The sequence below is a fragment of the Tachypleus tridentatus genome, chromosome 3 (assembly GCF_004210375.1).
Source record: "Tachypleus tridentatus isolate NWPU-2018 chromosome 3, ASM421037v1, whole genome shotgun sequence".
In the NCBI taxonomy this organism is placed as follows: domain Eukaryota; kingdom Metazoa; phylum Arthropoda; class Merostomata; order Xiphosura; family Limulidae; genus Tachypleus; species Tachypleus tridentatus.
Window position 1 is genome coordinate 33,389,600 of NC_134827.1, and position 22,547 is coordinate 33,412,146.

General features: G+C 35.0%; 1 protein-coding gene across 4 annotated transcripts in view; it reads left to right on the forward strand.

Annotated features, from left to right (window-relative positions):
- LOC143246657 (pumilio homolog 1-like) overlaps window positions 1-22,323 on the forward strand; it is a 59,471-nt gene extending 37,148 nt beyond the window's left edge. For all 4 annotated transcript variants that reach the window (XM_076493715.1, XM_076493718.1, XM_076493716.1 and 1 more), the window contains exons 15-19: window positions 10,721-10,979; window positions 12,652-12,789; window positions 12,928-13,175; window positions 15,119-15,202; window positions 16,063-22,323. In XM_076493715.1, coding sequence (XP_076349830.1) covers window positions 10,721-10,979; window positions 12,652-12,789; window positions 12,928-13,175; window positions 15,119-15,202; window positions 16,063-16,300 — 967 coding nt within the window. In that variant the 3' untranslated portion in view covers window positions 16,301-22,323. The remainder of the gene's footprint in view (window positions 1-10,720; window positions 10,980-12,651; window positions 12,790-12,927; window positions 13,176-15,118; window positions 15,203-16,062) is intronic.
- Window positions 22,324-22,547: the final 224 nt, after the last annotated feature.

Here is a 22,547-nt window from a genome sequence, read left to right on the forward strand (position 1 = left end):
ATCTTTGTGAAGTAATGCAGGTGGTTTGTATAAGATAAAAAATCCATAGATCACAGTTTAAATTAATAAAGTGTACGAGAATAGAAGAATATGGAATCAAACAAAATGTGAATATTCATATTTACTTTTAATAACATCATGGCAAACGTTACTCGTTGATACATAGAAAACATTACAAACATGATTATTATAAAATCAGCTCTTTGATGTTGCATTTTCAATGTAAAGTTTGCTGATGAATAACACTTCTGAAGCCTTAACATTATTCATGTAACTCAACAGAAGAAGTTAGTAAAGTTTGACAAGTAAATATGACACATGGTGTTTTTATTACTTCAGCTTTTTCCTTTAGAAAAGAATGCTTTCCTCCACACATGTTCCTTTCCTACAATCATCTCTATTCATTTCCAGGTCTTCTGCACTTCCTTTGTCATTTTTGCATTCTTTAATCTTTCTAGTGTTTTACTGTCCTTTCTTACCAGCTATTGGCAACACTAATGGTCTCCTTGTTGCTTGTTCTCTTTGCATGACCAAACCACCTCAGCCTTGCCTCTCTTGCTTTTTTCCTCTATTCCACAGACTTTTCCTCTTTTCTTATTCTCTTCTCTTTCAGCAACACTCCCAACAGCCATCTCAGCATTTTGTTGTTATCAGCAAGTTTTCTTTCTTCTTCTGGGTCCAGGTCTTGATTTTGTAGAGGAGTACTGGTGTAGTCATAGTCTTGTACACTTTGCTTTTCAGTGCCCATAACCTTTTGTCACAGATGGCCATGGCTACTTCTTTTCATTTCTTCCAACCTACCTAGATTATCTCTTAAATATTTCTCCTTCAAGAAATGGATTGTACTTTCCAAGTGCATAAAATGTTCTACCCTTTCCAGCAACTTTCCATTTACATCTGTAATCTGATCCTTCTTTCTTTCATTCATCATGACTTCCATTTTTGTAGAATTAACTTTAAAGTCTTTTTTATCCAAACTCTTCTGCCAAACTTTAACTTGCATTTGTAACTCCTGCTCTCTTTCAGCTGGTAGGACAAGGTTATCAGTGAAATACAGTTCCTTCAGAGGTTCTTGCAACATTTCAAACTCGAGATGTTGATGACAGTGGTGAACAGTAGAAGCTGATGGTTGACTCTTGGTACAGCCTTAGCTTTACCACAAGACTTATCCATTTCTTCATATACTATCCTTAATATTATTGTCACTCATTCATAAGTAACTCTCTTAAGTCTGATTGGCTTTTCAGGCATATTTTGAAGGCACCAGAGTAACAATTCTCATGGCACCCTGTCATATGCTTTCTCCACATATACAAAAGCATGCTATCACTTTTTGTTTCCTTGAAAGTAATTCACGAGCAACTTTTTAGAATGAAGATTGCATACATATTTCCTCTCCCAGGTTGAAACCCAAACTGTATATGTCAGTGGCTACAAATTCCCTGACTTCCTTTTCCAGTATTTTTTCTTCCATTTTCAGCAGATGTTCTATCAGTTTTGATTCTCCATAGTTTTCATGTCCAATAGCATTTCTTTTCTGCTTGTTGATGGATATCAACAGGCTTTCTCTCCATTCTGCAGGTTTTTGCTTTTCCTTCCAGATCTTCTTCAGCAGTATCTGTACATACTCATCTCTGTCATCTTCCTTCCAGATCTTCTTCAGCAGTATCTGTACATACTCATCTCTGTCATCTTCCTTCCAGATCTTCAGCAGTATCTGTACATACTCATCTCTGTCATCTTCCTTCCAGATCTTCTTCAGCAGTATCTGTACATACTCATCTCTGTCATCTTCTCATTTCTTGACCATTTCAGTGACAGTCTTTGATGAAACACCTACTTTGTCTTCATTTTTCTGATTGTTTCTCTGCTCTCTCCTATACTGATTGTAAATAGCAGGTCTGCTATTGATGATGTCTCTCTCCCTATACTGATTGTAAATAGCGGGTCTGCTATTGATGATGTCTCTCTCCCTATACTGATTGTAAATAGCGGGTCTGCTATTGATGATGTCTCTCTCCCTATACTGATTGTAAATAGCGGGTCTGCTATTGATGATGTCTCTCTCCTATACTGATAGTAAATAGCAGGTCTGCTATTGATGATGTCTCTCTCCTATACTGATTGTAAATAGCGGGTCTGCTATTGATGATGTCTCTCTCCCTATACTGATTGTAAATAGCGGGTCTGCTATTGATGATGTCTCTCTCCCTATACTGATTGTAAATAGCAGGTCTGCTATTGATGATGTCTCTCTCCCTATACTGATTGTAAATAGCAGGTCTGCTATTGATGATGTCTCTCTCTTATACTGATTGTAAATAGCGGGTCTGCTATTGATGATGTCTCTCTCTCTATACTGATTGTAAATAGCTGGTCTGCTATTGATGATGTTTCTCTCCTATACTGATTGTTAATAGCGGGTCTGCTATTGATGATGTCTCTCTCCTATACTGATAATAAATAGCAGGTCTGCTATTGATGATGCCTCCTTCAATTCCTCTACATCATTTTCGAGTGAATTAGTTCCTCCTAGTATTGTTTCCATTTCTGCTTTACTGTCTTTTCATTTATTGGGAGCTTCCCTTCATTTGTCCCCTTGGTGTGGATTCCTGTACGTGGTGAGGGGACCTCCCAAGGAAGGTTCTGTTCTGTCTGGTTACCTTCTCTGGGATCTAAACATCCACCCACGTGTTTGCCGTGCGTGGCGACCCGTGAAGGGGAGGAGAGGATCCTGGTGGTCGAGGAGTCCAACCCTAACACACCACTTTGGCCTTGAATTCCTCTAGACGGGCGGCCTTTGGGTGGCCCCCCTTGGGTCAATCGGCTGGTCCACTTGGGCTAGAGTCAACCAAGTACCAGTGTTGGAAGTTCTCAACTGGTGTTGTGGACATTGTACCTGATGCTGGTGTTTGGGTATAGTGCTCACGAAACCCTGGCGTTGCTGCATTGTCCTTGCATGACTTTATAGTGCATCCCCTTGTAGGGCTCCATGGTGGGTGGGGTCAGTGGGTACCGAAATTCTTGCCCAAAATGGTTGGAGGAAAAAGAGGTGCAGCGTTTGAAAACAATACATAACATTAATTATCCTGAGGCTCGGAAATTGCTATCCACCACTCCATCTCGGACATATGCTGCTGCACTTCATTCCACAACTACAGTGGGAGTGCAGACAGATCTCTCTGTGCCTCCAAGAGAATCGTTTTCAAAACAAATGAAAAGCTTTTTGACCTCCGTAGTTAAAAAGGTTGATGAATCGACTTCCACACCCATCTCTGTTCCTCCCATACCTTCCAACAAACCTCAAGATCCACGTCCTTCAGTTTCAAATACAGGCATTTCTTCTGATACATCTTTTTCTCCCACCACAAGAGACAAGTCAATTATTCGTTCGCGTCCTCAGTCACTGGATTCCCCTTCCAATAACAAAAACCTGCCCACTCAACCCAGGGCAGGATCCATGGAGGTTGATAGACCTCCTCCGACTAAAGACAGTAAAGAAAAAAGAGTCGTGGTCGTAAACCGAAGGGTTCCCCAGCCACTTCACCTACCCGTTCTTAAAAATGGCCACCTTGATACAACGGAACTGTCAAGGTTTACGTTCTAATCTGGATGATATCAAAATGCTGATTGCTTCCTACCATCCTGTTTGTCTTTCTTTACAAGAAGCATTTCTCAAATCTGCTGATACAGTCTCCATTCAGCAGTTTTCTCTGTACAGAAATGACAGGTTGTGTGATGGTTGAGTACATGGAGGGGTGGCACTGTTGGTTGATCAGCATGTGCCCACCCTGTCTTTGTCACTCAACACACTCTTGGAGGCCGTAGCCATCCGTGTTTCCTTGAGTCATACCATCACTGTTTGTTCTCTGTACCTGTCCCCTGGAGAGACATATGATCAATCAAACCTTGATGCTCTCGTTGAACAGTTGCCGTCTCCATTTCTAATCCTGGGGGATTTTAATGGACATCATCCCCTCTGGGGAAGTGCTGTTATTGATGGGAGGGGTCGATCTGTAGAGCGGATGCTCTCTGATCAATCTTTCTCTTTTCAATACTGGTTCCTCCACTTACTTTCATGCACCTAGTCAGTCCTTTACCGCTATTGATCTCTCGGTTTGCTCCCCTTCATTATTCTCCCATTTTTCATGGAGGGTTGACAGTAATCCACTAGGCAGTGATCATTTTCCGATCCTTTTGAGAGAGACTGGCCGTGGTCGATGCCACCCTACCCGCGTGCCCCGGTGGTAGCTAAATCAGGCAGACTGGTCCACTTTCACTGCTCTCGCAGAACTTGATCCTGCCATCGTATATCAGCCATCAATAGACAACTGTGTAGCAGCGGTAACTGACTGTATTATACAAGCAGCTGCTCGGTGTAATTCTAAAACCTCGACACGTTTTCCACGATATCCTCATCCGTGGTGGAATCCTGCTTGCCACATAGCGCGGAAGGCTCAAAAACGGGCCTGGGATACTTTTCGTAGATATCCCACACTTTCAAACCATGTTGCTTTCCAACGGGCCCGTGCACATGCTAGGTGGGTAAGACATCAAAGCCAGAAGGAGTCTTGGATTAACATCACAACTAGCATATCTTCTACCACTAGTTCCAAGATCATATGGGACAGGATTCGAAAGGTTAATGGGCACTACAATTCTGTTTCCCACTCGATCTTACTCTCTGATGGTCAGGAGGTGACTGATGTCCGGAGCATCGCTGACACTCTAGGTGAAAGCTTTTGCCGGGTATCTAGCACTTCTGCTTGTTCCTCCACCTTCCTGGCCATCAAGACTTGGGCAGAGCAATCACCTCTTTTCTTTTGCACCGACTGTTTCTTTGATTATAATTGTCCCTTTACCCTGGTGGAACTGAAAATGGCCCTTCATCGGTCTGCCAGTACGTCTGTTGGACCTGATGATATTCATTATGACATGCTGCACCATCTATCTCCTGCTTCTCTTGATGTTCTTCTGATTGTCTTCAACCAGATCTGGCAGGAGAATGTTTTTCCTGATGCCTGGTGCCAGGCTATTATTTTACCTTTCTCTAAGCCAGGGAAAGATCCCAAGATTCCTTCAAACTACCGTCCAATTGCTTTGTCGAGCTGTCTCTGTAAGACCTTAGAAAGGATGGTTAATGCTTGTCTTGTTTGTTTCCGTGAATCAAACAACCTTCTCTCACCCACCCAGTGTGGGTTCCGTCGACAGCACTCCACCACAAACCACCTAATTCATCTTGAAACATCTATCAGAGAAGCCTTTCTCAACCGCCAACATCTTGTATCAATATTCTTTGACATTGAGAAGGCTTACGACACAACATGGAGGTATAGCGTTTTGCGAGACCTCCATACATATGGTTTACATGGCCATCTACCCATGTTTATTAAAAAATTTTTAATGGACAGGAGATTCCAAGTTCGTGTGGGTTCGACACTTTCCCGTTCTTTTGCACAGGAACTTGGAGTCCCTCAAGGCTGTGTATTGAGTGTCACACTTTTCAGTATAAAGATAAATGCCATCACTGAACAACTCCCTCTCACTGTTGCGAATGGGCTGTATGTTGACGACTTTTACATCTCATGTCAGTCGTCAAACATGAGATATATTGGCGGCAACTACAAACTGCCCTCAATGCGTGTGCGGAAGTGGACTCTGGCGAACGGCTTTAATTTCTCTCTCTCTAAAACCGTATGCATGCACTTTTGCCGTCGACGGGGTATTCACCCTGATCCTGAACTTCATATTGGTGAAGTTTTGCTGCCAGTGGTCCCAGAGACCAAGTTCTTGGGGCTTATCTTTGATCGTAAACTGACCTTTATACCACACTTAAAGCAGCTTCGGGTCAAATGCACAAGAGCACTGAACATCCTCCGTGTCCTCTCTTCTACCAGTTGGGGGGCAGATCGCTGTTCAATTTAAAGGTATATCGTGCTTTTATTCGATCGAAACTCGATTATGGATCAATGGTCTGTGGCTCTGCCAGACCCTCGGCCTTAAAGATGCTGGACCCCATTCATCACCAAGGACTTCGACTCTGCACTGGGGCTTTCTGTATCTCTCCAGTTCAAAGTATATACATTGAATCTCATGAACCTTCTCTACACCTTCGCCGTTTGCAACTATCTTTACAATATACTTCGAAACTTCATTCCTTACCAAAGCATCCCACCTGGGAATGTGTTTTCCTTCCTCGGTGGGCAGTACTTTTTCAGAACAGACGATCTGTCATTGCTCCGTTTGGCCTTCACATCCGGACGCAATTGGATGAATTGGATCTGTCCTTGGATAACATTGCAGATTCCACAGGTCGGCCCATCCCACCATGGCTTATTACAGCCCCCAAATGTGACTTTTCTTTCAGTCACCTAAAAAAGGCAGATACTCCAGATTGGAAGTACCATCTTTTATTCAATGAATATCTTTCAAACAATCATTCAGTTCCCATTTGTACAGATGGTTCCAAATCAGGTAATTCATTGAGCTCTGCTATGGTTTGCTGTGGTTCAGTAGTTGTGTGCAGAATCCCCTCTACAGCTTCTGTGTTCACTGCTGAACTGTATGCCATATCTCTTGCCCTGGATCATATTGCAGCTGAGTAGCACTCCAACTGCACTATTTATACTGATTCGCTTAGTTCTATACTTGCCTTGGAATCGCTACACTTTGGCTCACATCCTGTTCTCGCTGATATTCAAAACTGACTGGCCCATTTCTCATTAGCAGCTACTTCAATCCAGTTTTTTCTGGATACCAGGCCATGTTGGTATTCGCAGGAACGAGCTTGCAGACACGGCAGCTAAATCTATCTGCTCCAGCACCATCACCCCTATGCCTATTCCATACATGGACTATGGTGTTGTCTTCAAGGCTTGGCTCCGTGCCAGCTGGCAGTCCACTTGGAGTGAGCAACGTGACAACAAACTTTTTCAAATCAAACCCTATATTGGACTTTGGCCATCTAGCTTCCGTAAAGTTCGGAAGGAGGAAGTTGTTCTCACTAGGCTACGCATTGGTCACAGTTTTTTAACTCATCATTTTCTTTTATCTGGAACTGATGCACCAATGTGTAGTTTGTGTAACACTCAAATCACTATCAGCCACGTTTTACTTTCTTGCCACCGTTACAATTCTCAACGACAGCAATATTTTAAACATATTTTTTCCCAGGGTCAATCTGTAACATTGGACAGTGTTATTGGTAATGGTGACTCTGTCCACCTTGATAACGTTTTTAATTTTTTAATGGCCATTAATCTTTTTAATCTCATTTAAGTGTTGCATATTTATTCATTACACCTTTTCAATTGTGGTTCCTTTTTTACAGTTTTAATCTCTCTCGTTCGATTTGACATTGGACAATGGCCATAACATTAAATAACTCGACACCAGGACTGGAAAGGCCAACTTCAGGTGACTAACGCTACTGTTTGAACTATCCATTTGAACTACTCATTAGTCGTCCTGGCGAGTTGTTATTATACTTTTGCTGCATATCATTTCACACTTTTACTACTATACCTTTTAGTACTGGCCATATTGACTCATAACCCGGAACCATGACTGGAAAGACCAACTTCAGGTGACTGACGGTGGTTTTTATACTTACCTGTTAGTCTTCCTGGCGGGTTATGATCATTACCATTTTGCTACAGGTAGTCCTTTACAACTTTGTTGACTGGATGTCAACATTGGTTTTTTTGCGCCATTTTCTGTTTTAATTGCCGTTTTGCTTTTATCTTCAATTACTTTTACAAATTTTACTCCATTTACTTGACTTTTATCTTTCTACTGGACATTTGATTACTCATTATTGTGATTTTGCTATGTGTCTTTTAAAACTCCTATTCTTTTACATTTTGATAATAGCTGCTATGACACATAACCCGGAACCAGGACTGGAAAGACCAACTTCAGGTGACTGACGGTGGTTCTTGAACTTACCTGTTAGTCGGGTTATGATCATTACCTTTTTTTGCTAGAGTAAATACCTTACAACTTCTTATACTCTGCCTTCTATCTTAACATTGTAGACTAGGTGTCAACATTGGTTTTATACTTTTTTGTTTTACCTTCATTTCCATTTATGTCTTTTACCACATTTACATTTTTTACATTTTTACCGGATGTTTGGCGCAGATAGCCTCGCTGCTTTGTGCCATAAAACACTAAATCAATCCCTTCATTGTTCTTAATTACTTTGGACACTATGTCTCTCTGACGTTTACCTTGGCTTGACTATATTGTGTACTTTCCTGGTGTCCTCATGTAATCACACCAGTTGTTGTCTTGTTCTTCAACATTGCTGTTGCTCTATTCACCTTTCTTTTTTTGTACACTGTTCTTGAATAATTTCCTTTGTTATCTGCTATTCTTTGAAGACGTTTCCTTGACAGATTGTTGTACTTCTCTGCCACCTAGCTTCTGCTTGTTCAGGTCCTTTTCACAGCTTTTCTTCTACAAATGTTCTTTACATCTTGGTTAAGTATTTCTTCAGTACTTTCGAGAGTTTTGGGCTATGTAAATACCGCTCTGTATTTCAAGTGTTTATTACTAAAATTTGTACAGTTAATGTTTAGAAGTGGTAGAAAAATTGCCATCTGCAGTTTAACAACACTGTTGAAAGAGTGTCATCCTGTTTATAATAAATTTCAATCAGAACAGGCTAGAACTTAAAATTAAAAATCAAACTGATGCCCAATATAGCCTTTTTTTTTTTCCTTCCTAGAATGACTTCAGTTTGTAACAAGAAACTACATTAATTTATCTGAAGTATCTTTAAGTATCTCTTTATAATTAGATTTTGTTGTTTTATTGTCCTTTGAATCATATTTAACTACTATCAACACCATTATAAGTTGTAAATCACTCAGGTGTGTGTGAAGATGGTGTAATGCTATCAAACTAGATCACCCATGAACCAATGCAAGCTGCTCTCACATCAAATTAGATCACCCATGAACCAATGCAAGCTGCTCTCACACGCTTACCTTATGAAACATTTTTATTATTTTACCTAATCTAATTTTAAATGATCAAAAAAATCCTTATTTTTACATTTAAGTTACTTTTATAATAAAAAATAAACTTGAACAATAAATAAAGTACGTACCTAACTTTTTTCATTCTTGGTGATGGTTCATGACACTTAACTTTTTTATGCAAATTGTAGTAATGTACTAAATTTTTATTTAATTAACTAAGGCACCAAAGAACATAGACTAATAATGTGCAAAATGTGGATAGTTTCCCTCAGCTCTCAAAAATTTTCTGGCTTTATAACTGTGTAACAAGAACTGTTAAACTTCATTGAAATTATTCTTAAGTTTCCCATGAGAACAAATTCTGCTCTGAGTGAAATTGTCGATTTTCTTTTCAGAACGCAACTTTATACAGTACATGATTTGGCAGGTGAAAACCTAAATGTTTTACCAGTTATAGGTAATATATAATTAAATGTAACAAAGAACCCTTAACAAACAAAGGAGGATTTGGTGGGTGGATATGGCAGAAGGGGTTTGATTTTCTGTTCAGTAGCTTCTGTAATCAAACACAAGTTAAGGCTGTAAAGGTTATGGTTTGTCTGAGCAATGACAATGTTATAGTGAGTAACTGACATTCAATTTCATATTGTTTGAAGGGGGCCATGTCCAAGGATGTTAAGGTGTGTGACTCGTAATCTGAGGGTCGTGGCTTTGCATCCCTGTTGCACCAAACATGCTCTCCCTTTCAGCTGTGGTGACGGTCAATCTCACTATTAGTTGGTAAAAGAGTAGCCCAAGAGTTGGCGGTGGGTGGTGATGACTAGCTGCCTTCCCTCTAGTCTTACACTGCTAAATTAGGGACGGCTAGCACAGATAGCCCTCGAGTAGCTTTGTGCGAAATTCAAAACAAACAAACAAACTGTTTGAAGGGATGGTCACACTAGGAAAATCCAGGATTTTCTTAAATATTGCCTTGTAGAGTTAACATAAAACACATACTATTAAAATCTAGATTATAGCTAAAATTATATGCTATAGTAATTGTTATAACATAAACCAAAAGTACTTCAATAAAATAATTAAATGTAAGGCACTAAAACTTTGTGTCATATACATCAAAAGAATACTCCAGACAAGACGATAAAACTGTTTTTAAAGACTGCCACCCCACAACAGTAACTCTGGACAAGAACAAGTCATCACTTGTCACTACATTAATTAGGTTTCAAGGACTTTTACAGCTTGTCATTGAGGTAAAATATTTTCAAAAACTTTCACCCTAACTCTGGACAAGAAGAAGTCATCACTTGTAACTGGATTCATGCACTTCCATCCCGACATCTTACAAGTTAAAGATATTTGATGACTTGGATGTTGTTTCATGGTGATAACAAATATATACAACACACAGCAGTTTTCAGCTATTTTTTAAGTATCTATTTCTTTAAAAATCACTTATTTTTAGTTTACATTTACAATGACTAAAATGGAGATTTCATGGTGTTTGAGTGTAATATATCCTTTGTTTTGAAACCTTCTAATCCTTAATGGCTGGTGATATATAATTTGATTTTTCATGAATTTCAAAAACCTGTACAGGTTTCTAAATGTTTACTTATGATAGTGAAATAGCTGTTAGTAACTTCTGTTTAAATCCCTAGTAATTCAACAGTTAAGTCTTGAGAGCTTTTATAACAGCAACAACAAACATGTTATTAAATCATCTTTTATAGGTTTATTCAGCAAAAACTAGAACGAACAACTCCAGCAGAAAAGCAGATGGTGTTTAATGAAATATTAGGTGCAGCATATAGTCTGATGACAGACGTCTTTGGAAATTATGTTATTCAGAAGTTTTTTGAGTTTGGAACTTCAGAGCAGAAACAGGCATTAGCACAAAAAGTAAAAGGTCATGTTTTGCCTTTGGCACTACAGATGTATGGCTGCCGTGTTATACAAAAGGCTTTAGAATCAATTCCTCCTGATCAACAGGTTTGTACAAGTGTAATATTTGGGTAGTCACTAATAAAATATATTTTGTTGTGTAGCACAGTTAGTCTTGTGTGCTACAATAAAGAAAGTGAAAATTTTAATTATTAGATCCTTTATAGAACTGTAAACTTAAGTGTATCTTTATTAAATTTGTCTAACGTTACAAGTTTGTTCTACAAAAATATATAATAATTAGTTTTGTATTAGATAATTTTACCAAAGATTTGTTTGTGAATCTCCCAGCTCTTGATCACCCAATCTGAGTGAAAGAGGGTTATTATCCTCAGAATAGGACTACTTCATTTTATCTTAGTTTCCACATTTCATTTTTTATAATCTATAGCAACCTTCCTAAAAGAATGTCTTGAGTTTTTCTGTAAAACATCATAATTTTCTTGTATTTTTTTCTACACTAACTGTAATGAAATAGTTAAATAATAGGTTTAAAAATGTGAAATACAACAAATAAGGCAATTCTTTTTCCTGTGACTGATTGTAAGTAAAGTTCCGACAACTAACATTTTAATGTTAATTTCAGGTTTATTTACATTTCTTTATAGCAGTAAATACTGTAATAGTAATTGTTGCTTGAAAAACAAATCTCAATAGGAAGGTATGGTTGTTTCTTGTAGAGCTGAACTAAACACCGTGGTGTACAGAATGGAGTTTGTGTAGCCCTAGATTGTTTGAGTTTATGGTAGACAAAACTGGAACATTTATAATTTTTGTGTACTTTGAACAAAAACAAGGGTTTTTAATATTAACTTTGTTCTTAAATGGACCCTTTCAAAAGCATTTCCAAGTCTCACAGATTGCATTTTTAAAGAACTTGTATATTTCACATAATGATATTGTCAATCAAACTTGTAGTCACTAAATTAAAATGTGTTAAAGCTACTGTAACTTATCCAGCTTACTAGGTAAGCTGTAAATAGTTCTAAACAATTTGTTACATGTTCAGGAGTTGCAGTATAATATTGGGCTAAGAACTTCAGTTGGGTGAATAGCATAGAAAGTAAAACTAAACAACCTGTCATGAGCTTTGTGTGGAAGAAGTTGTGATGTTTCTGGTGGTTGTCAACATGCAACAGCCATGTAATGTTTATTAAAACAATTCTCAAAGTTTGTTATCACGTGTCATCCTGTGTTTTAGTTTGTATAACTTCAATAGCATGTTGTATGCATTAAGTAATTTAAAACAATCTATAAATAATGAAAAAGTCAAAGGTAGGTACATTTACAATACTATTACTTCATTTGTTAAGATATCAATACATTTTCCTAATGCATAATGGGGCTGTTGCACTCTGTATTGGCACGAGCTTAGTGAATTTATGTATATGTAGTAAAAGCACTTTTATTGAAATATCTGATGTTCTGTGTACAACACACTTCAATGTGTATTACCAGCTTGCCAAATCTTGCAAAGAAACAATATATCTTAGCTATAGTATGTGTGGTTATCACCTTTGTACTTTAGAGTTCAAGTGATTCTGGAAGAAGTGTAGAAGTTAAACATCTTTACTGTTTGAATTTTGAGGTCTTTATTGTGCATGTTTCAAAGTTGTCTGAAAGATCGTACGAGAATATCAGTAATTTACTTGAGTCCTTCCAATGATGCTTGTTTTTGTTCTTTATTAATTTGTTTTCACTTTTTGTCCATATTTCACAGAGGGAGGTGGTTAAAGAATTGGATGGACATGTGTTGAAATGTGTGAAGGACCAAAATGGGAACCATGTTGTTCAAAAATGTATTGAATGTGTAGACCCACATGCTCTTCAGTTTATCATAAATGCCTTCCAAGGACAGGTATGATGTTACAGATCTTTCTTGTTTTTTTGTCATTTTGTTACAAGTCAGTTTTCAAACTTTATATTAGGAATCAATTAATATAAGGATGTATAAGAAACTGTTAATTACACAGGAGCTAACCGTTTTCTCTTGTAGGTGTTCTCTCTCTCCACCCATCCTTACGGCTGCAGAGTGATTCAGAGGATTCTGGAACATTGCACACCACAACAAACCATGCTTATCTTGGAAGAGCTTCACCAACACACTGAACAGTTGGTTCAGGACCAGTATGGGAACTATGTCATTCAGCATGTGTTAGAACATGGCTGTCCTGAAGATAAGAGCAAGATCGTGTCCATGGTTCGTGGCAAGGTTCTTGAACTCGCTCAACACAAGTTTGCAAGGTAAGTGTTCATCTTAGCTATTGGTTTTCCTGATAACTTCCCATAGATACCTAGTATGACTTAGTGGTTAGGGTGCTCAGTTCACAATCTGTTCATCAAACATGCTTAACCTCTTAAGCAAAATGGCATTATCAAGTGATGGTCAGTCACACCATTTAGCGGTAAAGAGTAACCCAAAAACTGGCATTGGGTGGTGTTCTCAAACTCTGTCATCTGCAGGCCTCTTTGGTGGGGCAAACACCCCATTGACCACTTTCTATTCCTGCCCCAATTTGAGAACTCCTGTTCTAGTCTGTTGGTTTAAAAGTACGGGGAGCTAGCACAAAACTCAAGTAGGTTAAAACATCAAATGCAGGTTACACATTTATCAGATGTTTTAATAACTGGCAAAGGAGTAAGAAATATTTAAGTTTATGATATTTCAAAATTAAAAAGACATTAAGTACTTTTAGTCAGTCTTCAAATTTGTATCATCTCTGTGAAAGTGGAAAAGGGCTATTGAACAAATCTGGAACTCCAATTTTCAGCTGAGATAAGAGTATAATTATATATGTTGTGAAGAGAAGGAGTGTATAATTATATATGTTGTGAAGAGAAGGAGTGTATAATTATATATGTTGAGTGTATAATTATATATGTTGTGAAGAGAGTGTAGGTGAGTGTATAATTATATATATGAAGAGAGGAGTGTTGTGAAGAGAGGAGTGTATAATTATATATGTGTATAATTATATATGTTGTGAAGACGAGGAGTGTATAATTATATATGTTGTGAAGAGGAGGAGTGTATAATTATATATGTTGTGAAGAGGAGGAGTGTATAATTATATATGTTGTGAAGAGAGGAGTGTATAATTATATATGTTGTGAAGAGGAGTGTATAATTATATATGTTGTGAAGAGAAGGAGTGTATAATTATATATGTTGTGAAGAGAAGGAGTGTATAATTATATATGTTGTGAAGAGAAGGAGTGTATAATTATATATGTTGTGAAGAGAAGGAGTGTATAATTATATATGTTGTGAAGAGAAGGAGTGTAAGAGAAGGAGTGTATAATTATATATGTTGTGAAGAGTGTATAATTATATATGTTGTGAAGAAGTATAATTATATATATGTTGTGATATAATTATATATGTTGTGAAGAAAGGAGTGTATAATTATATATGTTGTGAAGAGGTATAATTATATATGTGTATATATTATATATGTTGTGAAGAGAGGAGTGTATAATTATATATGTTGTGAAGAGAAGGAGTGTATAATTATATGTGATATAATTATATATTATATATGTTGTGAAGAGAAGGAGTGTATAATTATATATGTTGTGAAGAGAAGGAGTGTATAATTATATATGTTGTGAAGAGAAGGAGTGTATAATTACATATGTTGTGAAGAGATATAATGTTGTGAAGAGAAGGAGTGTATAATTATATATGTTGTGAAGATAATTATGTATGTTGTGAAGACGAGGAGTGTATAATTATGTATGTTGTGAAGAGAGGAGTGTATAATTATATATGTTGTGAAGAGCAGGAGTGTATAATTACATATGTTGTGAAGAGAAGGAGTGTATAATTATATATGATCAACTTCACAAAGCAGGTTATTGATACTTGCTGACATCTTTAAAAGGCAGTATATAAATTAAATTATCTTATTTAACTGTCCTCATCCTGAAAGTAGAGTCAGAGAAATGTCACAAAATAGTTTTAGTTTGGCCTGTGTTTTATGGATCAACTGAATAAGAAGCAACTATTTAATTAATGGGCAAGACTGAAATATTGCTTGAAATTTAACTGTTTTCAGATTTTAACCAATATATAGGCTTGTTTTTTTTTTACTGTGTAACTTATCTTGCAATTTTTCTAAGAAAATCTGTATACTAATAAAGACTACTGTTTTTTCTATAATTATGACTGTTTTTTTTTCAACTAGTAATGTAGTGGAGAAGTGTGTATCATACTCTTCAAGAGCAGAGAAAGCATGTCTTATTGAAGAAGTGTGTACCACTAATGATGGGTGAGTTTATCTATTTACCTTTAGCTCTTCACTGAGCTCTTTTATTTTTCTGTCTTTGTATAATAAACACCTTGCTCCTTCAAAGAAAGTTCCTGATGACTGTTTTTGTGTATTTTTGTCTTATTTTCTTTGGGGGGGGGGGGATATTTTGAACTTCCTAACATTATCCATGTAGTGATTAGTTCTGTCTGTATGATTGTTTTTTTTTTGTTTTGTTTTCACCTGATTTTTTACTATAAAAAATCTTTATTTTGTCTCAATTTTAATAGAAGAGTTTACAGACAGGATTTCATATAGAAGGTGCAGTTTCTTTCAAAAAAAAGACCCAAAACTCGAGTGCTTTCAAATAGTTGACTATTTTTTAAGATGAATATTAAATTATATAAAAGTTTTCAAGTTTTGATTCTTTTTTTTATCAGATTTGTTTCTTTAACTTTCATTGTTCCGGTAGTGTGAACTTTACTACTATTATTGTTATTATTGCCAGTTCACTTGTGGTATCCCATAATTTGTAGTCTTTATAATTTTCCAACCCCCTCCCTCCCCATTTCTGTTTTCGTGCTAACGGATGACGTTTTGATTTGTGGCCGATGTCCTCCTTGTGATTTTCTTAGCCCAGAAACCTTCTGTTTCATTTGTTGTGTTTAAAATAGCAATTTTTGACTGAATTATATTTCTTGTTGTGAATATTTTTGATTTGTAGTGTATATATGTATTTTCCATATTTCCATAATATGACAGCTGTTGTGGTTTTTGTTTTTAATATATAATTTGTGAACCATCCTTCTTTCATTCTGTGATGGTTATTTTTATTTCACTTTGTAGTATGTTTACCATCTTCCTATATTTCTTCACCTTAGCCCCTATAGTGCCTTACACTCAATGATGAAGGATCAATATGCTAATTACGTGATACAGAAGATGATCGAAGTAGCAGAGCCGGCTCAGCGTAAGCTGTTGCTCCACAAAATCCGTCCCCACATCCCAGCACTCCGAAAATATGTTTATGGAAAACATATTCTAGCCAAGCTGGAAAAGTACTTGATGAAGAACAGTGACCTTGGACCAATTGGTCCACCTCCAAATGGAACCATGTAAAATGACAATATTGATACTGAATACACATGTCAGTCAACTCCCACCCTCACCTGAATATTTGATAGCATTTTAATTTAAATATAATATTTCCTTCTCTCCCTTTCTAAGTTAATATCATAACACTGTTAGATTTTTTAACTTTGAATTTTTAAAAGTTGTTTTAACAGTAATATGAAGTATGACATTTATTCACACACACACACACACACACGTAAACAATAGGTCTCTGTCAGTGAGGGGCCAAATATCAAATTCTTTGCAAGGTGTGCATTTGTATATGACATTGAGATGCATTTTAGAGTATACATTGATATTGGTACATTTGAAAGCATTTACTATAAACAGTGTAATAAAATATAATTACTTGTACGTTTGTAAAATCTAAATTTATATACACAAGTTAACTTTAATTCCTTGTCTGGAAAAAAAAAAATGTGTATATCATTTATACATTGTCAGTATATGTAATATTGTGAGATAAGATGAGGACAAACGAGAGGTTTTAACAGAGCACTAATCATCAGTGGTCAAGTTCTTTATTCTCACGTCTTCTATTGAAACTCTTTAATTGGTAAAAAAAAATTTTGTACTTGATTTTTGTATTAAAATTTTTTTACTCTAAGTTGTTTTTTTTTAACAATTGGTTTAAGTTAGACCAGTGTACCAACCACCTCTGAAACTTTCATGTGTAATTTAATGAAAGTTGTTGGTGTTAAAGTAAGAGTTAATACTTTGTTGATTCGGTTTAGTGAACATTTTGTTTCTTTCTAGTATTCTCAAGATAGAGAACACGTGTTAATTCTTATAAGAACACGTTGTCCAGGCCAATTTTATGGATGGAGGTAGTCCATATAGAGCTTGTAGACTTTTATGACCACTAAGAGTGATACGATGGTTTGTTTTAATTATATATATGTATTTGTTAGCCAATTCGAAGTAATGACAGTAAATGCTTCCTTTGGCTTTCACGAGTCATTTTCTCTAATGAAGTGGAAAGAGTTGACTGGAAAGTTGACAGTAAAAGAAATTTGAAATTTGCTCATGTCTACTTGCTTGAATTTTTTGACAGTGTTTGTGGGTGCCAGAATCAGAAGAAATTAGTGGTTTCTTAACACAAGTCATGAAATTTACAAACATTTCCATCAATAGTTTCCATTTGTTTGTAAACAATGCTGGTAGTATTTAGGAGGTTGAATTGCTGTTCTGAGAACACAGGCGTGAACATGTACTAAACAAGAGAACTTGTTCTGTTATGGAACTTTCCGTAAACATTTTTTTTCTTCTCAACCTTAGAGAAATCATGATTGACATTCTTGTGTGTGTTCTGGCCCCACGATATTTATCAAAGAGCTTGTTGTGCAGTAGGTCGAAATAAAATAGCAAGAATTGTATCATTGTAGTTAGGTGTTTTTAGCTGGTTTTGTACACAGTGTAACCAATATTTTGTAATTTTTTAACTTTGTAGTTAACCTTGTGTATTATTGGTTGTACATGTTTGTGCGTATAAGTTTTACTATAAGTGTAACTGTGATGTTTTGCAGAGAATTTCTCAGATGTTTTAAAGTTCAAATCTTTGCTATAACAAAAACTTGGATGTTTTTTAACACTACAACAGCATGATAAAGAACCTTCCAATCTCTTGCTTTAGTCGATGAAATATCTGATAGTTGATTACACGGTGCGTAATCAGACTGGCTTTTATTCGTATTTTTTCAGATGGACTCAGTCTGAGAAGCATTTGTTCTTCAAAAACTTTATTGGTTCTTTTCAATATTCTGAACAAGAGTATATATATATTTGCAGTTTTCAATGCACAAGTCTAAACATTTTCCAGCTGTTGGATTTTTAAATATTATTGAACTGTTTAGACAAAAAAAAAAAAGCCTAAACCAATGAAGTTATTGATGGATTTGAGGCTTAGATAATGAAATTATCTATTCAGTTTTTTTACTGATTTTAATATCCAGCTAATCCTGATTTATATATCAAGCATGATGTTTCTCAAAGATATGTTTTACCAAAATTTAAACAGTCTGATGCATGTTCATTGTTTTTCTAAATAAAATTTTCATTTTTTGATTAGAAAAGAAAAAAACAAACAAACTGCAAGCTAGTTTCATTGCTCTTAAAAGTAAACTTAAAATAAGATTGCTTTAAATTAAACACTTTTTCCAAAGTGTTGTTGTAGAGAATTTGGGTAATTTCTTGGGTAATAATTCATAACAGACATTATAATGGAGAAACCGTGACTATGAAGACAGATTAAACCGAAACTTGTACTAAATTAAATTGATATCATTTTTATGACATAATACAAAAAAGGAATTGCTATAGCTTTATGTGAAATAGTATTATAATGCATTTTATGTCTAAATATGAATAGTTAGAATTTATTGTATAAACAATAATATAAAAAGTGTAACCTTAGCTTTATTCCACAGTTAAGTTTTTTTATTCTCTCATCAGTCTGTTAAAATAACTGGGTTTTAGTATTGTCTGTTGTGAAACAAGTCATGGTTGTTTAAAACTATTTTTGTCATTCTTTGTGTACAGTTGAAATAGCAGAAAAGTAAACTGGTCTTACCAGTGAATGTTGAACAAAGCTGATAAAGGAACTTTTTTATAAATTGAATTTTTATTTAAAATAATTGTGGAAAGTATTTGTCACTTAGTTTAAAAACTGTATATAGATGTTCATATTCTATTGCCATCTAATAATTCAAGTCTGAGAATCATTTAGAATAGTGAAATAACTGTAATGGAACAACAAAAAGTGCTTCCTTAAGAATGAGAAAGGCATTGTTGTATAGCTGTAAATTTGTAAATTTCATAAGCTAATTAGTAGTTAACAGGTATCATGAGTTTGCCTTGCTTACACACAAGAAAATTCATTCAAAATGTACATTGGGTTCTTATCTCAGATTTACTGATGCTGTTTGTACTTGAACTACTTCGTACAGCAGTAAGCTTAAATTTATTTCAATTGTATTGTCATGAAATCTTGCGTTTCTTTTGATAGAAAGCATTCACATTCTATACCTTATAGTCAAAAATTGTCAGCTGTCTGAAGACATGTCAGTCTAGCGCCCTCATTTGTTCACCCAAAGGTTCTTTTTTCGTCGTTATTACTTTCGTCTAATATGTGTACTTGTCCGAGCATAGGCCTTATTTACCTAACGTTCACCGTTTAGACTCATATCAACATATCTGTTTAAGCCTAATCTGTGTTTAAATAACATTTGAAGCGTGAGATAACTGGAAAAACTGTTGTTCTGATTTTAGGTGCATCACATGTAATCCTAAACTTGTTTTTGTCATAAACAATCGAAATTCATCTTTTGTTTCTTGTTGTTGTGTAGGAGGAAGTTAGCAAGAGAAATAATATTCGAAATTGTAATTCAGGCTTTTCTCTGTTGTATATTTATGTGTATACTCTTTTTATTTGATAACCTTAAAATATTCCCATGTGAACGTACATGTATACAAGTATTTGCCACTTTTTTCAGTTTATGAATCACTTTGTTACTGTTTCTTGCTATAACTTCAATATCGAGGCTTTGAACAGGTTTGAGTTTTGTTTCCATAACATTTTTTAAAAAATCGCATTAATAACTTCTTCCTTTGTAAGACTTCTACAGTGTTGGTAGATTTTTATATTTGCATGTATCTAAGTGTAATCACATAATTAAAAAAAATATATTCATAGATATATTTTTTGGTGTAAAACCTTTTGTCCATCATTTATGGTGTGTGTTATAATTTTAATATAGGTTTGTGTTGAAGTTTTTGAAAATGAAAATTGTTATGAAATAAAAGAAATGCATAGCCTTGTGTTTATGAAAGAAATTACATATTTTGTAAATCAAGTTTATTGTGTTTAATTATGTTCTTGTTTTTGTGGTAATTACTTTCATATGCAGGTCAACATATAGGTGGCAGCAGTATTTCTCTTATTTCAAAAATAAATGTTTAGGCTTAGCAGGAGTATTTAACGAGTTTGACATTTTAGCGATAGTTAGGCACAAGCTTTTTTTTTCATTCATTTATAAGTAGTAAGTTTTTATACATGTGGACAGACTTGATAGTGATTGGTAAAGCACTTGTACAAAAAAGGCGAATAAAACATTGAATTTTTGCTTTTTGTATTTAAAGAAAACAAAAGAACTTGAAAACATTAAAATATATATTACAAAAGTTCTGTGTATATGTGGCACAATTTTTTTCGTACATGATCATATTAAGAACTGCAGTCTTGTATTCTGTGCCCTGTCAAAAGTTTAGTTTAAAAGACAACTTGGGAAAAAGCTACCATGAAAGGTCGGACCAAGTTATATAGTAAAACGAAACTTTAAGTGATACGTGATTTTATCCTGGACATTTTTCCCGTTGTTCTAATAAGAATGTACTTAGGTTTCGTTTTGTACTTAAAATGTTTGTTCATTTAACTTCATGAAATAATCCTGCAAAGTTTTACTGAAAGAAAAGAAACAACTTTCTAATGTAATTTAAGTGTTAGATATAATTATAGATATTTTACTGTAATCCTAAGGTTCTATGATCTGCTCCAAAAACCAATAGATGTAAATGTAACCGTTTCTCTGGCTAAAATCATTTCACTGAAACAGTGATTAGAGAATACGTTAAATTGTTAAAAATGCATGTCGTGCGCTTTCAAAATAATTTACGAAGTGTTTAATTAGAATACCATATTTTTTAACTATTTAATACATTTCTATTCAGTTGGTTTAAAATTGTTTTAACTACATTGTTTCTTTTATACTAACTAAAAGTTCTACTTTGAACCTGTTAACATGATAAACAAATTGTGGTGTTTTATATCACCTACCATAAAAACATATTCGTTACTTTTATAAGATTTCACTGCTAGAAATGCAAATTTGTTTTCATGCTGTGCAAGTTTCCTAGGTAACTTTACAGGATAGCATTTAAAAAAAAACATTTGAGTGATTTGATTCCCGTAAACTACTTGGTTGTTGGCCGAATGCGACTTGATCAGTATCAGTGTGTATGTTCTTGTTTAGCCTATTGTCAACTGGTGCTTGTACTAACCCTGGGTTTTTAATTTATCGTGTACAGAATGTAAACTATGTATACATCAGAAGCATATACTGTTCTTAATTGTACAAAAAGTAAAATAAAAGACTAGAATTTGAAATTAAATATTGTGAAAACTGTTGAATAGTTCTTGGAAACTTGTATGTGTATATCTCATAGTTTTGTAACATAGAATATGTGTTCAGAGGTTTCCTTTCAGCCATCATCAGCATGGTCATGTGAATAGTAAATTAGACTTTTGTATCGAAGGAAGGCTTTTTTAAAATATACTTCAGTAAGTAGAGCAACTATTTGGAATTTTTTAGTGTAAAAATTGATATTAACTTTGCAAAAAAAAACATTATGATGAAAAGGTTAAAGTGCAAGCAGTTTCTTTGTATAAAGGAAATTTTGAAGTGTGAACTTTGTTAAAATATAAACTTGAGTGGACTTATGACTCCATTTAATTGTGGAAATTATCACTGTACGTAAACAGACTTTTTTAAATTTTTATTAAATAAGAAAAATAATTTTATTGAAAGTAAACAAAAAAAGGTTTGTGAAACAAAAATATACGAAGCTTTGCAAGTGCATTCTTTTGTAACAATTCATGTGGTCTGGAAACATTAATACTGTTAGATTTTTGTATTGAAACTTCACTGTAAGATATAAGTGGAATTTTTCTTTTATAAACGTGTAACACAGTTTCATCGGTATTGTTTGTGTTTGGATTTGATATTGAAATTTCTAATGTACTTTGATATGTTATGTACTGCATATAATCATTAGCATTTCTCCAGGGTTAGTGCGAGACCCTACGTCAGTTTTTAAACCTTGTTTGTATAATTGTGTATGAATGAAATATTTTGTTAGGGTTGTACTGTTAGGAAGCTGTGTACTGATGTACGATATTTGCCTTGTATTCTGTACTTTTTAGGGTGAAAATAAGACATGTTTTGCAGTTGTCATTGTGTTTGTTGTTTTTTGCCTCTTTGAGAGTCCAAGCTCACAATTAGAAAAAACAAATTATAATGTAATTTGTTTTCATCATTATAAATATACGAAATGAAGTAATTCATGTAAATTGTAATTTTCTGTTTTCCCTACAAACGTTCAAAATGAAATATTAGTTTTAAACTGTACTGGACTCTACAGTTGGTCGAAACAGTAATTCCGGATTGTATTCTTATTT